This window comes from Orbicella faveolata, unplaced genomic scaffold (assembly GCF_042242905.1).
Source record: "Orbicella faveolata isolate gen_17 unplaced genomic scaffold, um_ofav_v1 contig_25, whole genome shotgun sequence".
Lineage (NCBI taxonomy): Eukaryota > Metazoa > Cnidaria > Anthozoa > Scleractinia > Merulinidae > Orbicella > Orbicella faveolata.
The window spans coordinates 31,511,534-31,531,469 of NW_028301553.1; the positions used below are offsets into that span (position 1 = coordinate 31,511,534).

The 19,936-nt window shown below is 49.8% G+C and overlaps 4 protein-coding genes and 1 pseudogene across 4 annotated transcripts; 1 reads left to right on the plus strand and 4 right to left on the minus strand.

Moving 5' to 3' along the window:
- Positions 1–1,071: 1,071 nt before the first annotated feature.
- On the minus strand, positions 1,072–4,967 carry LOC149109884 (uncharacterized). Its single transcript, XM_089293758.1, has 3 exons — positions 3,313–4,967; positions 1,990–2,456; positions 1,072–1,157 (listed from the first exon to the last, which is right to left on the minus strand). The coding sequence occupies exons 1-3, from the start codon at positions 4,605–4,607 to the stop codon at positions 1,072–1,074; spliced, it is 1,848 nt and encodes a 615-aa protein (XP_089149884.1). The 5' UTR covers positions 4,608–4,967.
- A 1,219-nt stretch (positions 4,968–6,186) lies between these two features.
- LOC149109885 (uncharacterized) lies at positions 6,187–7,408 on the plus strand. Its single transcript, XM_089294764.1, has one exon. The coding sequence runs from the start codon at positions 6,191–6,193 to the stop codon at positions 7,271–7,273; it is 1,083 nt and encodes a 360-aa protein (XP_089150890.1). The 5' UTR covers positions 6,187–6,190; the 3' UTR covers positions 7,274–7,408.
- Positions 7,409–10,098: 2,690 nt separating this feature from the next.
- On the minus strand, positions 10,099–11,230 carry LOC149109886 (uncharacterized). The gene has a single exon (XM_089293759.1). It carries the CDS (start codon positions 10,687–10,689, stop codon positions 10,099–10,101), a length of 591 nt encoding a protein of 196 aa, XP_089149885.1. The 5' UTR covers positions 10,690–11,230.
- Positions 11,230–12,101, minus strand: LOC149109887 (uncharacterized). Its single transcript, XM_089294889.1, has one exon. It carries the CDS (start codon positions 11,998–12,000, stop codon positions 11,233–11,235), a length of 768 nt encoding a protein of 255 aa, XP_089151015.1. The 5' UTR covers positions 12,001–12,101; the 3' UTR covers positions 11,230–11,232.
- A 6,262-nt stretch (positions 12,102–18,363) lies between these two features.
- On the minus strand, positions 18,364–19,462 carry LOC149109888 (uncharacterized; annotated as a pseudogene).
- Positions 19,463–19,936: the final 474 nt, after the last annotated feature.

Here is a 19,936-nt window from a genome sequence, read left to right on the forward strand (position 1 = left end):
TCGAAAAGGCTCCCGGCGAGGACAGAAAAAAAAATTGGCGAGCGCGAAACAGAATAATTCGGAGAGTGAAGCGATCGGGGCGGGACAGGGTAGCCTGTAGACTTATATTTTTGATGTGCCTATCCGCCGTTTGTGTTAAGCCTGCAACAAATCAATCAATGAGGTAATTAGACCTGTCAAGAAGCAACATTTTCTGTACTGGCAAACAGATCTAATCGACTTAATCATTCAGCCAGGCCCGGCGTAAGTAACATGTTCACGGAACATTTCAAATTTTGTCCCTCCAGAGCCAATATTTAGAGAGCTTAAAACATATTTTGCAATACCGAAGTGAGCCTAAAGAAATTATTAGCAAATGATAGAGGTGTCGAACTCTGCTAAGCGACATGTAGATAACAGCGGAAAGTCCGGAAACCACGCCCTTGAGCACTTGAGAAAAGTTTTCATCTTTGCCGGCTAAAAAACCACAAAAATTTGAAACCGCAACGGGAATGGAAAACTTTTAGACAGAAACGGAGGGTCGCACTAGTGGGAGATAATTGTCAGTACCAAATTTCAAATTTATTTGCTTGGCAATGTCATCCCAAGCTTTGCGGGCTTGACTGCTGTTGATGCGATCGGGATTCTCGGCTCACAGGTTAGTAGTCATATACGCTCATAGGGGCCGTAACCAATCAGGAGCCAGGGATTATACCACGTGACCAAGATTTTCCCATACATTCTCTTAAATTTCAAAATCCAAGATGGCCCCTTTGGTAGCAAAACATGGCGCCCGTGACGTCACAGCTTGCGCTCATGCCCAAATAAGGCGATAGACAGGAAGTGAGTTTCAAAATTGATTTTTATTGATTACAGGAAGTAAAAATTACATTGGTGTGTATCCGTACGGAAACGACATGAAAGTGTTCGTGTCTACGACGCGTTTGTCGAAGACGAGTCCGTATCGTTTAGTCCGTGTGATAACTCTGAGATGTTTGGTGGCTGGGTTTCTCCAGAAGAAGTTGGGGTTGACGACGTTGATGTTGCGTCGTTGATCGAGAGGTTGTGTGAGTTCGTCGAGTAGATTTTGTCTCATGACGTCATAATTGAGTTGGCGGGATCCTCGTACATTGAGTGAGAAGCCTCGGACTTTGCAGCAGACTTTACCTTGGTGGGTTCTGTAACCGTAATTTTTGGGTCCAGCGGTAGTGAAATCGGTGATGAAATCGCCGTCGTCGAGTTCGTTGGTCATCTCGCCCAGGTAATCGCCTAGCGGGACATCGGCTTGACCTGGTTTGTGCGAGTAGATGACGGAGTCGGTGTCAAAGTATAGAACTTGTTGCTTTAAGTGTTCCAGGTAGCTGTATAATTTGATACGCGCCCAGCAGGTGGCGAAAGCGGCGACGAAGATGTTGATTCGTCCGTTATCGGGTTGATTGTCTTTGAGTTCGGTGTGTACGACTTCTAGGGCTTCGTCGTTGGCGATTCTGACTTGTCGTATGTCGTTGAAGGGATTGGAAACGAGGTCAAAGAGTTGCGTGGCGTTGTAGACGACTTGGGTGGTGGGTTTGTGTAGGTTTTCACCGAACTTGCCCCAGAAGGAGTTGAGCATGAGTTTGGCGGTGGCTTTGCGTCCGGGATTTTTCTGGATCATGGTCAGATCGAGAACGATGCCTTCTTTCTGTTGGTATTGTTGCACGTACCGTGCCTTGTCTTCGGGGGTGTTACACCAGTTGGGGTAGCCAGCGGATTCCTGTTTAATTTTTAGCCAGGTGTTCACGTAATCGGCGAAGAGTCCTTTACGGCGTTGTTCTGGCGGGAAATGGTGGACTTCGTGGATCTTGTTGAGCGTGTATCCCGTGGCAACGGCTTTCTGGATTTCGGGTGTGCACCAGGTCCCTCGGAGTGTGCGTTGCTCGGCCGTGTGAGGGCAACGATGCGATTTCTCTAGGAGTGGTTTGGTCATTTCGTGTTCCACGCACGATCGGCAGAGTGGAAAGATGAGTTTACCTCCGTGCCTGAAAGGTAGAACGGGATGGTATAGTTCGTGAGGCGGCAGTATGTCCACTTTGGCCATTCCGAAGTAGTGATGAATGTCTTGATCTTGGGGGTTGACAATGACTTGTGGGTGTCCTACGGGGTATTCGCATTCCTTGTTGACCCAGGGGTAGAGCGACGTCACGTCGACGTACTTGGTTTGTTCTCCTTGAGCCATGTTTGTCACGTGATGCAGTTTGATGGCGTTCGTGCGCCCTCCGAAGAAGGCTTCTCTGGGCTCGAGCGGTTCGACGATTTCGAACGTGTCTAGGAACTTGCGGAGATCTGGGTCGGTTTTGACTTCTAGGTCCCAGTCGCATTCCCACTTGGCGTGGAGCTGGTAGCCTTGACGACTGAGAAGGTCGTGTTTGCGTAGTGTGGACTCGTAGACCTCCTGTAGGGTGCGATCGGTGTGGCAGATGGGATATCTGTCTCGTTTTCTAGGGAAACATCGAGGACATCCGTGCCAAAGACATCCGTGGAATTCGTAGACGGTTCGAGTGGTGGGATCGTATCCGTCCACGAGGTGATTGGCTAGTCGGATTTCACCTCCGTTTCGCACGGTGTGGATACGATCGCCTTGGTCGGGGTGTTGCAACAGGTGTTCTTGCCAGGCTAACCATTTCAGGGCTTTGATGGACTGATTGGATCGTGCACTGTGCCATCCTCGAGGGGGTCTGGAGGCGATGGTGTTGGTCGGGACGAGTTTCTTGCGCCAGAATCGGTTGCAGGCGGAGGCGATGGTGACGCATTTCTCCATGGGGTCAAAGTCCGCTTTTTGTTTGAATTCTTGCCGGAACTTTTGGCAGCCCGCTTTGAGGAGTTTGACATCCGACTCGCAGTAGGCTTCCATTTCTTGTCGTAAGACGAAATGGTAGTTGTCGTTGACTTTCTCTTGGTACCAGTGTTCGAATTCGGCTTTCTTTTTGGCGGACATACCACCGGGAGCACATGTTTCGCGACGGCATGGGTCCTTCGTACTCCTGATTTTCTAGGGTGTTGAATTTGTGCGGGAAGAATCCTTTGCAGAGTTCTTGGATTCCGAAGGTGGCGGGAAAGTTGGCCAGCGGGAACGGGAGAAAGCATAGTGAGTCTTTGAAAGTCAGTCTGTCGGATCTCTTGGTGTCTTGGTGTATCTTGGTGCCTACGGTGATTTGGTCTGTGACTTCTCGATGCGTGGCGTAACAGTGTTGTAAGATGAACATCCCGTCGTAGCCTTTGAGATTGTGAAAGAGGACGATGACGTCCCGATCGTCTCCGTCCACATCGACGGCGAGTGATTCGAGGTGGTCAAACATGTCGGCGGTGCAGTTGGGACCGTAGAAGGAGCAGAATTGGTCCTCTTCATCGTCTTCTAGGCAGAGTAGAACGGGTGTCTGATTCCCTTCGGCGTCGGTGATGGCTTCGTAGTCGCAGTACACTTGAAGGGGTGGATCTCGGTCCACCAGGACTCGCGTGTCTGGATCATCGGGTTCGGGTTCTTCGAAGGGTCGACCTTTGACTTCGTCGCGCGACACGCGTTTCTTTTTGGGCTCGTCTTCGTCTTCGGGGATGCGTTGGATGTAACATCGGTGCGTCGGCAGAAAGACTTTCTTTTCGCAGATGTGGCATTCGCCCCATCCGCATACGTGATCGGGGGTGAAATGGTCATCTCCTCGCCTGTTCCTGTCTTTTGGTTCGTAGACGTGGCAACAGTCCGGACACTTTTTGTAAGTGTCACAGATGGATGGAATGTTGAGACTCCGCCGTTGCAAGTGGTAGTTGTAGCATTGGGCTCCGAAGAATTTTCTGTGGCACAATCGGCAGATCGAGGTGGGTGCAGGAAACTTGCCTCGTGCTAGGGGTCGTTTGGCTTCGATGAAATCGGCGCAGTCCTTTCGTTTGCAGGCGGGACACCATTTACCGTGGCAGGAATGATTTTGAAAGTCGTCGTGATCGAATCCTCGATTGCATTCGTCGCAGAAGTAGGATTTGTTGAGGAACCCACTAAACGAGTTACACCCGTCGTAGTGACTGTCTTCTTTGATGAGACGAATGATCTTGTCCGAGGGTTCGGGTCCCGCGTAGATGAGCATGTGGGGTGGATCGATGGAAAGGACTTTGAGTTGGTACCCAGGTAACGCGGCCTGAAACTGCTGCAGTTCGGGAATGCCGCAGGGTCCTTCGGGGACGTGGGCTAGACGGTGGAGTTCTTTGGCCAATCGCTCTTGGACGGGTCGTCCCTGTTTGAGATTGTGGTAATCTTGGTCTCGCGGATTTCCGTTCGCGTCTACCAGGGCTTTCATGGTGACGATAGCGCGAGCGCAGCATAGATTGTCTTTGTTTTGGATGGTCACGCGCGCCCGTTTGACGATTCCCCGTACGGCCGCACAACTCGGTTTGTATCGTTTTCCGTGCCCGCGCCCACGACCGGGGGTGCGTATGAAAGTGGTTTCCATGGTAAACGTGTCGTCGGGGGTGAATTCTTCGTTGGAGTTGAGTTTGGCCGCGAGAGACTGGAGATAAGTGTCTAGTCTTTCACTCCCTTCTTCGAATTCTCGCACGGTGAAGGTGGTGGATTGAAAGGTGTGCGTGAAGGCACTGGACTGCATGGTGAAATGGACCGTGGAGTCGGGCGTCAGTGTAGGATCCTGAGCGATTTGTTGCTCGATGGATCGTTGAAGGGCCTGAGTCAATTCTTGACCTAGATTGTCCCTGGGAGTCACGTCTCTGTGTTGTCTGAGTGTGGCTTCGAATCATTGTTTGTTGAGGACGTTTCTCCAGTTACGTCGAGCGCCTACGGGTCTTAATTCAAATTCTAGGAGGGGTCTTGTACCACCACCTCCGGTTTGGATCATCACTCGGTCGAGAGCCGGATCAAAGATCCAGTCATCGTCATCGTCGAAGGGGAAGGCTTCGTCGTGGGTCCGTCTGTTCTGTGAAGACATGAATGAGACAAATGTTACGAACATCGCTTTTTAATCAACATCATTTACATTGTCTCTCTGTAAGAGAGTGGGAACGCTTTCTTGACCACCTATTATGGGCGTACTTGGTGGAGCGATCAGGGTAGAGGAAAGTCTTTTCTATGGGGACGCGTTTCTTGGCCTCTTTTATAGTGCAAGATAAATACGTTTTTTGGGGTTTGTCGTCAATGTCGATGTAACATCCGTATATTCTTATATGTGGAAATCTGTCTATTCTCTTCTTTTTTATACAACATGGTGAATTACATCGACAATTAACAATAGTAATGTGTCCTATACCCCATTGTTCTTTCAGTTTGCCGTATTCTATTATTTCCTTGAGAAGACGACGTAACTTTTTGTTTCTTTTGCGCTCGAGTAGGATTTGGTTCCTGGCTAGGCGCATGATGTAGTCCTGTAGTTCACGAGGTAATCGATCCCAGTCATTGCTATTCTGTGGGAGGTGAGGATAATAATCTCTTAGCGTCCGGAATTCTGAGACAAGCATGATCTAACCCGTACCCTAAAAATATGGCTCGCTTGAAGTTGCGTTCGTCCGTGTAGATTCCATTCACGACCATGTGCTTATTTTCCATTCCTGGAATTCTTCCTTTGGGACAATAATCTAACAGACATGTCTCTAGAACTATTTTGATTGGACCTAGCCCCCATTCTGCTTTGACCTTAGCGAAGGTTCGTATCTCGTTACAAAGCTCTCTCCTCATTTCACGTTCGCGCCTCTCGATGAGGGACTGGGACTCCCGAAGTCGGACGATATAGGTCTGTATCTCGTACGGTAACCATCCCCAGTAACTCTATGAAAAGAAGGTGATGAACAAGGCGTGACAAAGATGTCGTGCGAATTTGTAACCGCAAAACACAACGAAACAAAATCTCAAGGCCAAACGGAGGTAGAACTCCAGGGTGAAGGAGGCGACGACGAGTCTCAGTTCCATGGTCAGTTGTCTAGGGAAGCTACGAACATACTTAGACAACACGGCGTGTGACAGATCTGACAGTGCAACTTTTCATGTGTCACCCCCTTGTTCACCATCTGATCATTGAGTGCCCTGGCGAAGCAATCGAAATGCACGTAGTGATTACAGCACTTGGTACGAGCGCAGGTTTCGGTTCTGAGGATGACTTTCTTACATAGGGTGCACGTTATACTCACTGCTTCATGTTGATCCATCTGTTGGTTCATCTCCTCGTCGGTCAGCTCCTGTGCCATGATTTTTAAGCGCTCGATACAAGTCAAAAACTCAGAGTGCCGTGAACAGTTCGAGCCGATCTTTTTTATACTTACGGTAAAACTGGATCCCAGGTTGCACTCGACCTGGACCCAGTCTCCGACCGTGAGTGGGGGATACCCCCCTATCCCCCGGGTCTGCCCTGTACACGTGATGTCGGCCTTTTCGTTTGATTGGTGCATGATTGACATAAAGCGAGGTGTGCATTCGACATTTTTTCGGTTTTTGGTGATGGAGACTGAATCTGGGCGCCGCAGCCGCCGACCTCGAAGTCAGTCCCCCGAAGGATCACCGAGACGAGTACGACGTCGACGTCGTGCACGATCACACGACGACGATGAACCGCCGAGACGTAGTCGTCGCCTTCAGGGTCATCTACCCGAAGAAACACCGATTCAACAAGTGTGTTTTATTTGTCAGAGAGATATTCACGTCGATTCTCTGGCATCGTGCCAGCGTACTCCTTGCTGCGGCGTGTGGATGCATCGACGTTGTTACCAGGAGATGGAGAGACGGGTTCTGACCTGTGGCAACTGCCGACGCGTGATCGACGATATTCAGCCTGAGGTGGTGTTGGAAACCGACGAGGAACTCGAGGAAGATGATAACGATGAGGAGTACCAGTTAACGGCAGGTGCGAATGATCGTTTAGTTAGAATGGATCGAGAGTTGGATCGATATCGTAGTGAGGGTAGACCTAATCACTGCCATCACGAGGGATCGTACTTGTGGAATGATTTGCCGTATGCCATCGACCCTGGCATTTGGACACGTTATTATACCTTTATCAGAAATTTCGTGACTCTGTATCGGGAACGAGACCTGTACATTCACGGTAGTGTGCGTCTCCCCGTGGAACCGACCCGAGAGATTAGAAGTTATCTGTACCGTCTATTCGTCTACAACACCCCTTATTATACGTATAACTTGATCCGATTTCAAAGGTTCAGACTCTTCTTTAGACGCGTGGAAGGACAAAGGGATATTGAGATTCGACAACTGTGTCTACTACCTTTTCCTGGGGGTCCCTCGTTTTACCATGAGGATGGACTATGGACCTGACACTGTTTTTTTTCATTCGCAGTGGACACTCATCGCAGAATGATTCACGACGCCCTTACCTATATGAGAGACCATGGAAAACCCTTTGAGACGCACAATTCCTTGACGCGTTCCTGGAATCATTTGCCTTATCCCATTCCTATCACGGTGTGGTTCCAGTACTATCGCGAGATGGAGACCTTTGTGCGATCCTCGGAGTTCCGAAGTCCCATGTACATTCACGGCACCGTGTTTTTTCCCCTCAATGTCATTTCGTACGATCATATACGCATGGAGGTGTATCGCATGTTTTATTTCAACACCCCTTTCTTAGTGTTCGAATTCACCTCCAGAATTAGGTTTCGGTTGTTATTCATATCTTCGTCGACGTTCGGGGGCCAAATAAGGTTCGAACGTTTGTTTGTGACATCGAATGCCTCGATTACTCTGTACCACAATGGCATGGCGTGCGAGACTTGAAGAAAACAAAAAAGACTCTTTTTTGAAAAAACAACAAAGTGTGTAACTTTAATTACAACAATAAAGTTTACAATTTCCAACGTTTCTTGGTCTGCATGATTTTCTTAACAATGCGTTCTGTCATGGTTTTACGTCCGGGTAATTTGTCGATGGCTTGGATCATCTTGGTATCGGCGTTCCATTTGTCCTGTAAGTTCTTGGCCCTGGAATAGACAATGTCGTGTTGTTTGGCCAGTCGGTCCAGACGGTTGATCCCCGGGTCTCCTCGCGTCAGACGTTTCTTCAGTTTGGTACCAGGTCCCATGTACTGATAACCGGGCCAATGAAACTCGATCCCAGTCTTGGCCAACCATTTTTGGATGTCGATCCCATACCCTCGTTGACGACGACGTCGGGTACTTCTCCTCGGGGGTGGTGCCTTTTTCCTCTTCTTAATCCGAGTCATAGTCCAGTCCCTTTCTCCAGGGCTCGAAATCTTCCCACCCTGCTTGTAACTTTTCTGCGGCTGTCGGTTTGGACTTCTTGTACTTCTTTGCCTTGCCTTTGGGACTGTAACCACCGTCGTCGTAGTCGATACCGAGTGATTTCAGTACACGTTTGGCTCTATCGGATATGGGTGCTTTTTGGACTTTCTTGGACGATATGGGAGTTTTACCTAACGTGACTGGTTTGGGTGAAATGGGAGGTTTGGTGGTTTTCCACTCCTTTTTAAAACCTGACGTGGATGGTTTAGGAGTTTTCAGCTCCTTTTTAAGACCTGTCGTGGAAAGTGGTTGCGGTGGGATGATCACGGGGGCTGCGGCTGGTTGGTTGACTCCCTTGAGGATCTGTTTCAACAGAGTTTCGACGGGTGCGTCGACCATGCCTTCGGGTTCAGTCGTTCCCTGGTACGAGATGGGACCACTTTTACCCGTCCGTATGCGTTTCACCAGTTTACCTTCCTCGGTGGCGATGGGTTTGGTCACCTTGATGGCCATGCTGTCGGGGATGCGTTTGTCGTTCAAGATGAGATGTTCTTCGGCGGCCAGACGTCCGGCTTTGTTCAACAAGGCATTCTGGCTGATCTTACCCTTGTAATAATCTTGCACTCGATTGAATTCTTGAACGGGTACCATCATGACTTCGTTCATACCTGACTCAAAGTCGTGTCAGGAAACTCGGACAATTCTCTCAAGGCCGTCTCGTAACAGTCTTGCCAGTACCGTATGGATTCGTCTTTCTTTTCCAACTCGAGTTCAAGACTTTGAACGGTTCGCTTGCCTTTACTGCACTCCCTGCACAACTCGATGCACCCACCGGGCGGCGTGGTATCTCGTTTCGTTTGACAGGTTTGACAGAAGTCACCGAACTTTAAAGCCATGTACTCTTGATACAGGTCGTGGTACCTCTTGTTCAAGTACTCGTACGAGTCTTTCCATCGGGCTTCGCGACGATTGGCGTCTTGCAACAACTGCACGAGTTTAGGAATGGTATTGGACTCTTCTTCTCTCGGCGGTAAATTGGGTATGACGTCGATCCCCTCCAGCGGGTAACCGTCCGCGCTGCGTCCTTTCACCGTACACAACATGCTTTGAAACAACCGCGCAAACCGCTCCAGAACCCCGCTCCGTTTTGGGTGAGGAGATGTTCTCTTCGACGCTTGAGAGAGTTTTTGCGTCTACCCACTTCTCGCAAAACCTTTTTATGTCTTTTCAGTTTCCCATAAGTCGTTGCGTTGATGGGGATCCTCTTTTTTAGCAAATTGAGAACCATCTCGCTGATGGCGTTGATCTGATCTTTGTCGGCGAATTGCAACATCCGTTGACGTTTGTTCCGATTGGCTTCTTTCAGGACGCGCGTCAAGAAATGACGTTGTCGTCGTAACCGGTTCATCGTGGTCTTATGCGCACGAGTGGATTGGCGTACTCCTTTTATCGCCTTTTACTTGCCGCTCTCTTGTAGACAGCACCCCATATGCCAAGTGATGGAACGATATCTCTGGAAAATTGTCGTCGGGCTCTTTGGTATTTTTTGTAACCTTGGGCTAGTTGTTTAAACCTTCTTTTCAGAATCGCGGCTTCCGCCGGAGGTATGCCTCCACCTCTTTGTTTCCTCTTCCTCCTCCTACGTGTTCGCATGGTGACGAGTGAGGTGAATGACGCCAATCCTCGTCCTTTTATTTTCACATGATGGAGCAACGGAACGATTCACCACTGCTATCCCACTTTTCGCCTCGTCTCATCCGTTCGAACATCCTTTTGGTATGTTTGGCTTCTTGTTTGGCTCTCAGGCTTCCGATGCCTTTGGTGATACTCCAAGCCGCCTTGGGTAAACCCGCCACCACACTGACAGCCCCTTCTCCCCTTTGGTACCGTCTTCTTTTGGTTTTAGTGGTACATCTTCTCGAAGACGCTTTCTTTCTCCTTGACCTCTTGGGCATGTTGGTTCTGAATGAAGATTAGTACCGCGATGTCATTTTTGTATAGCGGCACGTGACGAAATCGCGTGTCGTAGTCTCGAACGTATCGATCGTACGTGGGAGATGTGAAATCCGTCACCACGTCGTCCAACGTTTGCATCTTGGTCAAAAACCCATCCAATTCCTCCACACCACCCAGAGCGTAGTTCCGGAGTTCTGTCAGCGTCTTTTCGTACGTCGTGTAAGCGAATTGGGCCATGTCCATCTTGAACGAATACTTCTTGAAATCGTTCCATCCTTTCAGTAAGGTGGCGAAAGCCGTCAATCCTACCACCGTGTACCCATCTTTCCACACGGATCCCAAGACGATACTCACGGCCACAGTCAGTAAGGCCAGTCCGTTGAAAATGGCGTTACACAACTTGTAGTAACCGAACATCTGCCTTCGGCACCACCAATACTTGTGGTAGAAAGCGTACAAAACGTCCAAACGTTTCAGGGAATCCAAATCCACCACGGTGTTGAAAGGTTCATCCAATAAACATACAGAAGTACTCATGACTCTTCTCCAACCAGTGCCAAACGTAGTCTGACTTTCTATCGGGACGTTCGATCCTTTTGGCCTGTTGCTCGTATTCCCAGATCTCGTCCTTGAAGGCGGTTTCTATGGATTGGTTCAGGATGTCCCGGACTTGTCTGTAACTATCGCATTCGTCCGCGATACGTTTCATGTCTTCGTGATCCATGCTGGTCGCATCCCAGTAAGAGCGAGAGCATCGGCATAGATGCAGGAAGCAGGGGAACCACTCGACTTCACTCCTCAACATCTTGATTCGAATGGTTTTTCATCGACGAGGGGGTCGTCTTTTCTTAAGTCTCACAAGTCTTCGGATCCCTCGACCCACGCCTACTCCCGCAGCACCAATGGCAGCAGTCGTTCCAGCTCGGATTCCTGTTTTCACGGCGCGGCCACCCAACGCTTTGGCCAATCCCAAGGCAGCCCCTTTGCCAATGGGTAACATCGCAGACAAGGCATTCGCAAGAGCACCGCCCCATTGCTTTCTCCTTTTCTGTCGACGACGGCGTCTTCTCATGGTTGTTTTCAGTTACGTACACTGGTCGAATTGCGTGTGACGGTAGGGCGTTGCCCGTTTTTATAGGTAGTCGTAATCGTGTTGGTGGTCGTGATGCCCACAATGCGACGACCCGCGGCCGTCTGTTGTTGTTGGCGTAAAATCTCTTCCAATTGTTGCTGCATCTGGGCTTGGTCGAGAACACGGTCTCCTCGCCTCCTTCTTCCTCCTCGACCCGATCGAATCGACGAAGGAGGTGTGGAGTCACTACCACTACCTCCTCCACCTCCGCCTCCACCTCCACCTCCTCCGCCTCCACCTCCTCCGCCTCCACCTCCTCCGCCTCCACCTCTGCCTCTGCCTCTGCCTCTTCCACCGCTACCACTAGCGCTACTTCTTCTGCGGCTGCCGGAATCACTAGAGGACGTCGGCGTATTTTGACGTGGGACGCGTCTAGGTCGTTTCCCTCCTCGAACGGCTCGTGCCAAAGGTGTGGCGGAAGTTATCCTGGGTGCACCGACACCCGCTGTGACGTTGGAGCGCGACACTGATCCAGCACTACCGACACCCACCGTGACGTTGGTCTGTGGCGCACCCGAGCCAGGAGTGCCTACTCCGACGGGCGAGACATTGGGCAGGGGCGGTGTCGGCAGTGACGATAGCGGTGAAGGAGTGTTCAGACTCACACCCACGCCCGCTGCAGGCGGAATCGGAGTACTCGTTCGATTCGGTGTCCCCCAAGGCGAATAATCGTTCAGAGCCGAGAAGTTGAAATCGTCACTACCATAAGAGCTCATTTTTATCCATTCCCCTCTCTCTTTCTATCTTCTTCTCGGCGAGTTCTCGTTGCTTATGAACCAAATAATCGAAACCTTCACCATTATATGCGTTTATGATGGACCTCACTTGACGGTAACTCTCGCATTCTGTGACCTGTCTCATCGGTTCGAAGTCCAGCTCATTGGGATTCATGCAGTATTTGAGTCTGGTCTTGCATAGGACAATGAAAAGCGGAAACCACTCGACCTCGCTCCTCAGCATGACGGTGTCGCAAACTGATGGCATCGTACGAATCCTTCGTCTTTTAGCACATGGCTGAGGACGCGTTGATCGTCCTGACTGGCTGGATGAAGATCTAATAGCATGTAACCGTAAGGTCGATCGGTGACCTTTCGAAACGTGTCCAACACCTCCTGCCATTGCGTGGGAAACGATTGCAGTAATAGATTTCGTATCCCCAACTGATCCCGAGGGTTCTTGAAAGCCGCGATGTAATGCGCGTTTCGGGAAATGGTCTTGGCGAATTTTCCGTTGGGGAATAGATCCTGACACAAGTAAAGCACCGTGATGTTCCGATGATGCGAGTGTTTGGTGAAGAGATCCAACACGCGCTTGTCTTTACCACCCTCGTCCATCAGGTCGTCCAGGACCAACACACCCCCTCCAGGAAACCATCGGGGTAACTGTTCGCTGTCGGGGATGCCCTCGTAAAACTTGACTCCACCCTTCTTGAGCTTTTGGAAACCATCTTGCCACGATCCGTAGCAGTAACGAATACTCTTCGGTGTCTGTTGGAACAAGTCGCCGTTCTCCAAGAGCAGTTTGGTGGTGAACACCGTCTTGCCGCACCCCGACGGACCCGCTATCAACAAACTCGACGGAGTGTGAAATTGAAACGCTTTGCGCCGTTCCATGATCTTGAAATGGTCCAGGGTTCGAGACGCTCCGTTTTTATCCGAACAACTTGGCCAATGGGGTCTTGACGGCTGGGATGCGTTTCAACAGACCCAATAGGGTGACCTTACGATTGAAACAGATGGGTTTTTTCTTGGCACGACTCCTGATCTTGGCCATGGCTCTCTTGGCAGCGGCTCTCTTGGGACGCTTGGCAGGCGCCGATCTCTTTTTTCGAGGTTTCTTGGCGAATTTACTCAAATCTCCGAACTTGTCCTCGTACCAATGCCTCTTTTTCATTCTTCTTTTCCTATCTTCCTTCTCGGAAAGCTTCGGCTTGGCGGGCGCTCTCTTGCGTTTCCTACGCGTGGTCACAGTCGCTGGTAATTCACCGGTGTCAAGGACAGACGGCGGTTGAAAAGACACTTGTCTTCTGGCGGGTTGAAGTATTTTAAGATTGAGCCGTCTTTTCGGCGGTTGGTTTTTCTTGAAATGAGCCTCACTGGGTTGAGGCGTCTTTCCACCCGCTTTTCCATAGCGTTTTTCTAACCTGGCTATCACGTCGTCCAAATGGCTATGCCCTTGAAACTGAAGAGCCATGATGTGTCTTGTTTTGTCAGTAAATCCATAATGAACAATTTTATTTTCCGTCGCACCTTTTTATGCACTCACAAAGTGATGGTGTAAGGACTTAGTGCCGTAGCGAAGAACGTGCCAATACGGGTAACACTTGTAATCTCTACTGGCGTTCGTTTGAAGTCTGGCTCTGATACTCAGGTGGAACAGAACGTATCGAAGCCAATGATCTTTTTCTCGGTCCAGTATGAATCGGACTCGACGGTAACTGTCGCAATCCAAAATGCGTTCCATGACCTGTCGAAGAGGATTGTCCGAGGACAATTTCGTATACTCTTCTCGACACAGTTCTAAGAATCGATGGAACCATCGGACTTCACTACGCAACATCCTTTTCTCAAAATGAACATCTTTTATTTCGAACAGCTTACTTTATAACAAATGACGCACTCCTCCAGAGGAACCGCACGTGTCCTGGTGACACGGGGTTTTACAAATCTTGCGCCAGGCCAACTCGTCCACGATCAAACGTTTCAACATCTGTCCTACTTTACGATCGTTCTCCACAAACTCGTTTTTCTTAAAACGACTCAAGAAATCGTTCATGTCACGACCTTCGGCTCGGTCGATCAGGAACATCAGGGCGTAACCGCCGCAACTCTGACTGAACAGGGACTGTAGACTCTTGCCGTTGTGAATCTGGTACTTGAAATGACGATCCAACCATTCTTGGATCGGTTCGGCGGTTCCGTACGCGTCCAACGGCAGACCGTAACTGTCCAGTATCTCGCACTTGTTCTTGTCGGCCCACAAAGCGATCCAATGCACGCCAGGTTTATCGTGAGGGTCCGTGTTCACGATGTAAGCGGTCGGTCCTTCTTGGGGGAGTGTCCTGGGAAGCCGATCGCAAGGTACCGTGCCGTAAAAGACACAGCGTAGGGACGGATTCGTCCGTGCCAAATGATCCAATTGTATATTATTCAAGGCTACCTTCTCCATTTTTTTCTTCTCTCATTGGTACACGTCGTAGATGACGACTCGGTTCTCGTTGATCTCCAGCAAGTTCTCGAATTTGCCGTACAACAAGATGGTCAGGTTTTCTCCCGGATTGGCTCCAAAATCGATCACCAGACGCAGTTCACCTTCTTGCTTGGGATTCAACACTGGACTGTCCAAACATCCATTGGCTGTGTTGTCAAATACAAACATGTTGCATCTCTTGTCGTGCGCCCAATCCACTTTTCGGACCATGTTTCCTTTTCCCCTGCACAATGCTCCTGAGGCTTGGAGGAATCTGTAGTAGCCTCTCTGATCTTTACTGTCCCCATCGTGTTGGAGTTCCAAGGTCTCGTAGGGGTACTCTTCACCTCTCACCAATTGTTTGATGGAAGCCAGATTGAATTTTCCAAAATTGAACGGACTCTCGGTGATGGTTCCGTTGAAGGCCGCTTGTTTCATCAACAACACCACTAGTCTATTAGGTAGCTTACTGTGGAAAGGATTGCTGCACTCAGAATGACGATTGTCATTGGGATGCGAGTAAGTGCGAATTTCACCTCTCACCGTGGGGTAAGTGGCCACTCTTCCACCTTTCAGGCTGGTCATGATCTCTCGGTACACCGAGGGAGTCACTCTCACTTGAGACAGGAACAATCTCACTTTCACGTCGGCTTCAGTCAGTCTGAGAGTACTGGCACCGGCCCATCGGACGGTCCACAGGGCTGGGGTATTGAAGTACATGTCGATCTGGATCTGCACGCCAGGTAACAGTAATTTGCTGAGATGAAACACTTCCAGAAAAGGTTTGAACCTCAATGTCACGGCTTCTCCATCCAGAAACCGGGATCGTCCTAGGACCACGTTCTTGAGATCTTGAGGTAAAGCAGTATAGTCAGCATGAGGAACAGCAAAGTTCAACATATTGGCCGTCAATTCATCGGCATCTCCGTCGTCGGGTACACCGAGACAGTTGTACCAACCGCTGGGTGTCAGGATCGATTCACCCTCGTCTCGGTCGTGGTTCAACAGGGTCTCGATGTAAGCTTTGAGGTGGTAAGTGTCCGTCTGGGGGCTGATGAGAGTACCATTCAATCTCACATTGATCTGTTTGAAGAGGGTGTGGGCCAGATTATTGGCGAGTCCCATGACGTCCGCTGTCAGCAGATTCGTGTTGTTACTTTTCTTGACGGTCAATTCCACTTCGAAAAAACTCTCGTTCAAGTCGATAAAGTCTTCTTGTGGATCGACTTGGAAGGTCACAGGGTTGATCCCTGTATTGAACGGGTTGATTCTCACCAAACGTCGAGACGACATGCTGACATCCGTGGGAGGGGTACTGAACATGTTCAGACGAGGGTTACGAACCCCCGCCGAACGGGCATGAGCCACGATGTCCGTCATCGTCTACGTCGTCGTCTTCGTCTCCTTCTCAGGGCCGACTGCACCCAACGATAGTTCGGGCGTTTTGATCGGGACGGGAAGATCGATCCGCCTTTATACGTTCGTCGTATCGGGATAAGTCTCACGCGCCTCGAGTAAATGGGATTCATACTCCAAATAGATCTTTTCTCACTTTTTTCGCCAACGCCCGTTTGATCTCTTGCGTCGCTTTACGTTTCACGGCTCGTTTCGCTCCTCTCCTGACCCCGGCGAGTCCACCTCTCCAATTGGGCTTTCCTCCCTTGCCGCCCGAATTTAAACCTTTCAGACTCTCCGTGGCCGTCTCGGTGATAAAGTCTCTGAGAACGCCGGGACCGCGTTTCTTGACACCTCTCCAAGCCATGCCGAATCCGTCTCCGGATTGCTTCATTTTGTCGGGATGAAATCGTACCAGCGTTCCACCGATCATTCTTTCTTAAAGTGTAACGTCACGATCGTATTGCCAGCTCCAAATTTAGTCAGTTCTCCAGTTGTCTCAGCCACTTGCACCTCTATAATGTCTAAGACGTCTTTGCGCACGGGAATATATTGAATGTGGTAAGGCTCGAAATACTGGACACCCGCACCTCTTCGAATCAAGTTGACCTCTCTCAGTAAATCCGTGACCTGATTCCCCACCACGCTACTTCCTCCCACGTCGGAGTAGACGAACAAGGAACGCGAACTGCTTCCCACCACCACCTCAAACGCCTTGTTCAGGTTCAGAAATCGCCAACTGCAATTGATGCCGAGTTTCAAATAACCTTGTCCATGTGAATATACGGAAACCTTCCAAAAAACAGGGATATTATCGTCGTCTTTTAGGTCCGCATGGAGAAGCATGGTAGCAAGATCAGGAACTTCATCTTTGAAGATTTCCATCTGCAAGTTAGGTCCCAGTTCGTAACCACTTCCAACCTTCTTGATCCATCCCATTCTCTCAGACAGTTCAGTATTGATGTGCAATGACGGAAAGTCCTTGTTCTGAGGACGCAGTGTGTTTTCGTTGTCCATGACCAGGTCTTCGCCATCCCACTTGAACTTGATGTAGGTTCTTTTCCCATCATTCGTGACATATTTGGATCCCAACATGGGTCCCGAATCATTGAAGATACGTCCTTTCTCGAAATAGGCGATCATGGATTTCATGAATCCAACTCCATCCACGTTGTGGAATATATCTTTGACATCATCCGTATCGAAGTAAGATTCTCCCAGCGTATATGCAGAGGAAACATTAATACGCCGCCATGCGGTATAGGCCAATGTGACCTTACCCGTAGAGGTGGACAAGGAAGGAAGCGTCACGTGAGCATCCGGCATGGCGATGCTACTCAATCCCACTTTCCATCCTCAGCTTCCATTCAGGCGTATGGGATGAGGTAACCTGATCTTGAAATGGTTCGAACCGGGAACTCGCTCTTACTGCTGTGACTGGGTAAGCTGACGTAAAAATCACTCATCCTTTCTTGAAATGCAACGTGATCGTGGTCACACCCGACGCAAAGTTCACCAGTTGTCCGTCGTTCTCAGACACCTGCGTCTCGACAATGTCCAAAAAGGTCGTGCGCACCGGTAGATATAGGATGTGTCTCGGTTGAAGGTCGATCACGTCCGGATCGTAACGAACCTGTTTCAACATGTCCGTGACTTGATTCCCCGTCACCATACTCTGTCCCACATTCGAATACACGAACAAGGAACGACGCTCGTGACCGAACGCTTCCTCGTAACTGCGATCCAGGTCCGTGAAAACCAAATTGATGAAACAACTCAAATGTAAGGTGTCCGGGTCGGTCTTGTAAAATAGTTCGTCCCCGTCATTCTGTCCTATGATCAAGTCCGTGGTCGTGGGTATGACTTCCTTGGGAAATTCTTTCCTCAAGTGGGGTCCCAAGACGTAACCAGGTTGTCCGTTCTGTAATCTTCCCATCTTCACCCATTTCATCTTCTTGGCCAATTCGATGCCGATTTTCATCTGCGGGTAGACGCGTTTACCGTTGATCAGGAGGCTGAGGCACGTTCTCGAGTTGTCCAGGACGCATTCTCCATGCTCGGCCCGATGCATGACCGTGTACAGCAATTCGGTGGGATCGTCGGGTTTGCTCTTTTTCTTGTACATGGTCACGTCGTCATCCGTTCGAGATCTCAACTTATGTATGTATCGATCTCGTATCGCGTTCAGTAACTCGGTACCGGTCCTCGGCGTGAATTCCAAATCGCTTTCTCTCGTCACTGAAGAGACCTGGGTGTATAGGTTTCTAGACGCGTTCAACATATCGATCCACCAGATTTCAAACAGAAGAGAATCTTTCAAGTCCATCTTACGCGTCGCGGACGGAAACGAGAGGTCGCTGATACCCACTTTCCAGCCAGACTCTCTCAACTGCAACGGGTTCGGCAGACGATTCTTGAAACTGTTGGTCTTGTTGTCCGGGAACTCGCTCGTGCTGGCATTGCTCATCAGTTGCACGTAAAAGTCGTCGGCAGACTCATTCATACTTAAAGTGTAGTGTCACCGACGTCACGCCCGATGTAAAGTCCACCAATCGTCCGTCGTTCTCGGCCAATTGCACCTCCACTATATCCAAAACGTTGCTGCGCACGGGTTTATATTGAATCTGATTCGGCTCGTACGTCGTCTTGATCGGGTCGTGGGGGACTTCTCTCAAGAGATCCGTCACTCGATTCCCCGTGATGGTACTACGACCCACATTCGAATACAGGTACATGGGACTGCGAGGCGGAGGGAGGTCCGGATGAACGACGACTCCACGATGATAGGTCTTGGCGTATTCCTCGTCCAGGTAAGTGAAGCGCCAGTTGCAATAGGGACTGAGCTGTAACGTCCCGCTGCTGAGCAAATTCCAAAATTCGTGAGACCGATTGTCACTATGGTCGGTCCAGTCTTTCTTGAAATCAGACGGGACTTTGTCGTTGGGAAAGATCTTGATCATGTTCACGTTCAAGTGAACGAGTAATACGATTCCTCGCGAATCAAACTCAACTTCTTGACCAGTTTAGGACCAAAAAACACTCTGGGACGTCGTCTGTCTCCGGACTCGTTGAGGAACGTGTCGGTGTTGTCGATAATCAAATCGTTCCCCTCCCATCGGAACACGGGGTAGTATTTTTTCCCGTCCGGCGCTCGTAGACTTTCGTTGGCGCGATCCATGTAATGATACAGCCGTTCGTGAAAACGACTGACGAGGTATTGCATGAGAGACCTGCCGCTCGTCACTTTGTGTCGGTCACGGTTCAGTTCCTTCCCGTAGACGCCAAATATCACGGGGTAACGAGATGGACGCCACGTAATCCCGTCGTCTTGCAACCTGAACGTTTCAATGGTCCACTCCATACCGAACACGTAGTCGTCATCTTCAAAGTCGTGCGATTGAGGGACTGGTACTTGATGAGGTCGTGACGGAGGAATCGAGTAAGACACGCTCGCCAATCCCACTTTCCATTCCCTGTCGGATTCAAACAGGAGCGGATACGGCAGACGGTTCTTGAAACTGTTGGCCTTGTTGTCCGTGAACTCGCTCGTGCTGGCATTGCTCAACAACTGCACGTAAAAGTCCTTCATTTTTTCGTCTTTGGCTTTTTGGTCACGTACAAGCCTTTTTTATCCACCCAACTGTCGTACTTGACTGGCCAACCTTTCCAACGCACCAAGACTTTATCCCCTTTTCGTTTGACGATCTTGTCGATGCGGAACAGATCGTCGTCTTTCACGTCCACCTTTTGCAAATCTTGCGCGTAAAACGTGCCTTCGACCGCCGTGCCGTCCCATTCTTCCACCTTGTACGTGGTGACCTTCCCAGGACGCACCCTCCGTATCACAAACACCTCTTCGGTCCAACCGGGTAAATACCCTTTCTTGAACTGTCGGAACTTCTTGTTCAGTCTCACACGATCCCCTACTTTGAGTGGAGGTCGTCTCGATTTTTTTCCCTTTTTCTTCCCGTAAAGAGTCTCCCACACGTCCTCGCTATTGGCTAAAGTCACTTGATCGGGAGCCATCTTGATACTGCGATGATACGATCGATTGTACCCTCGGACCAG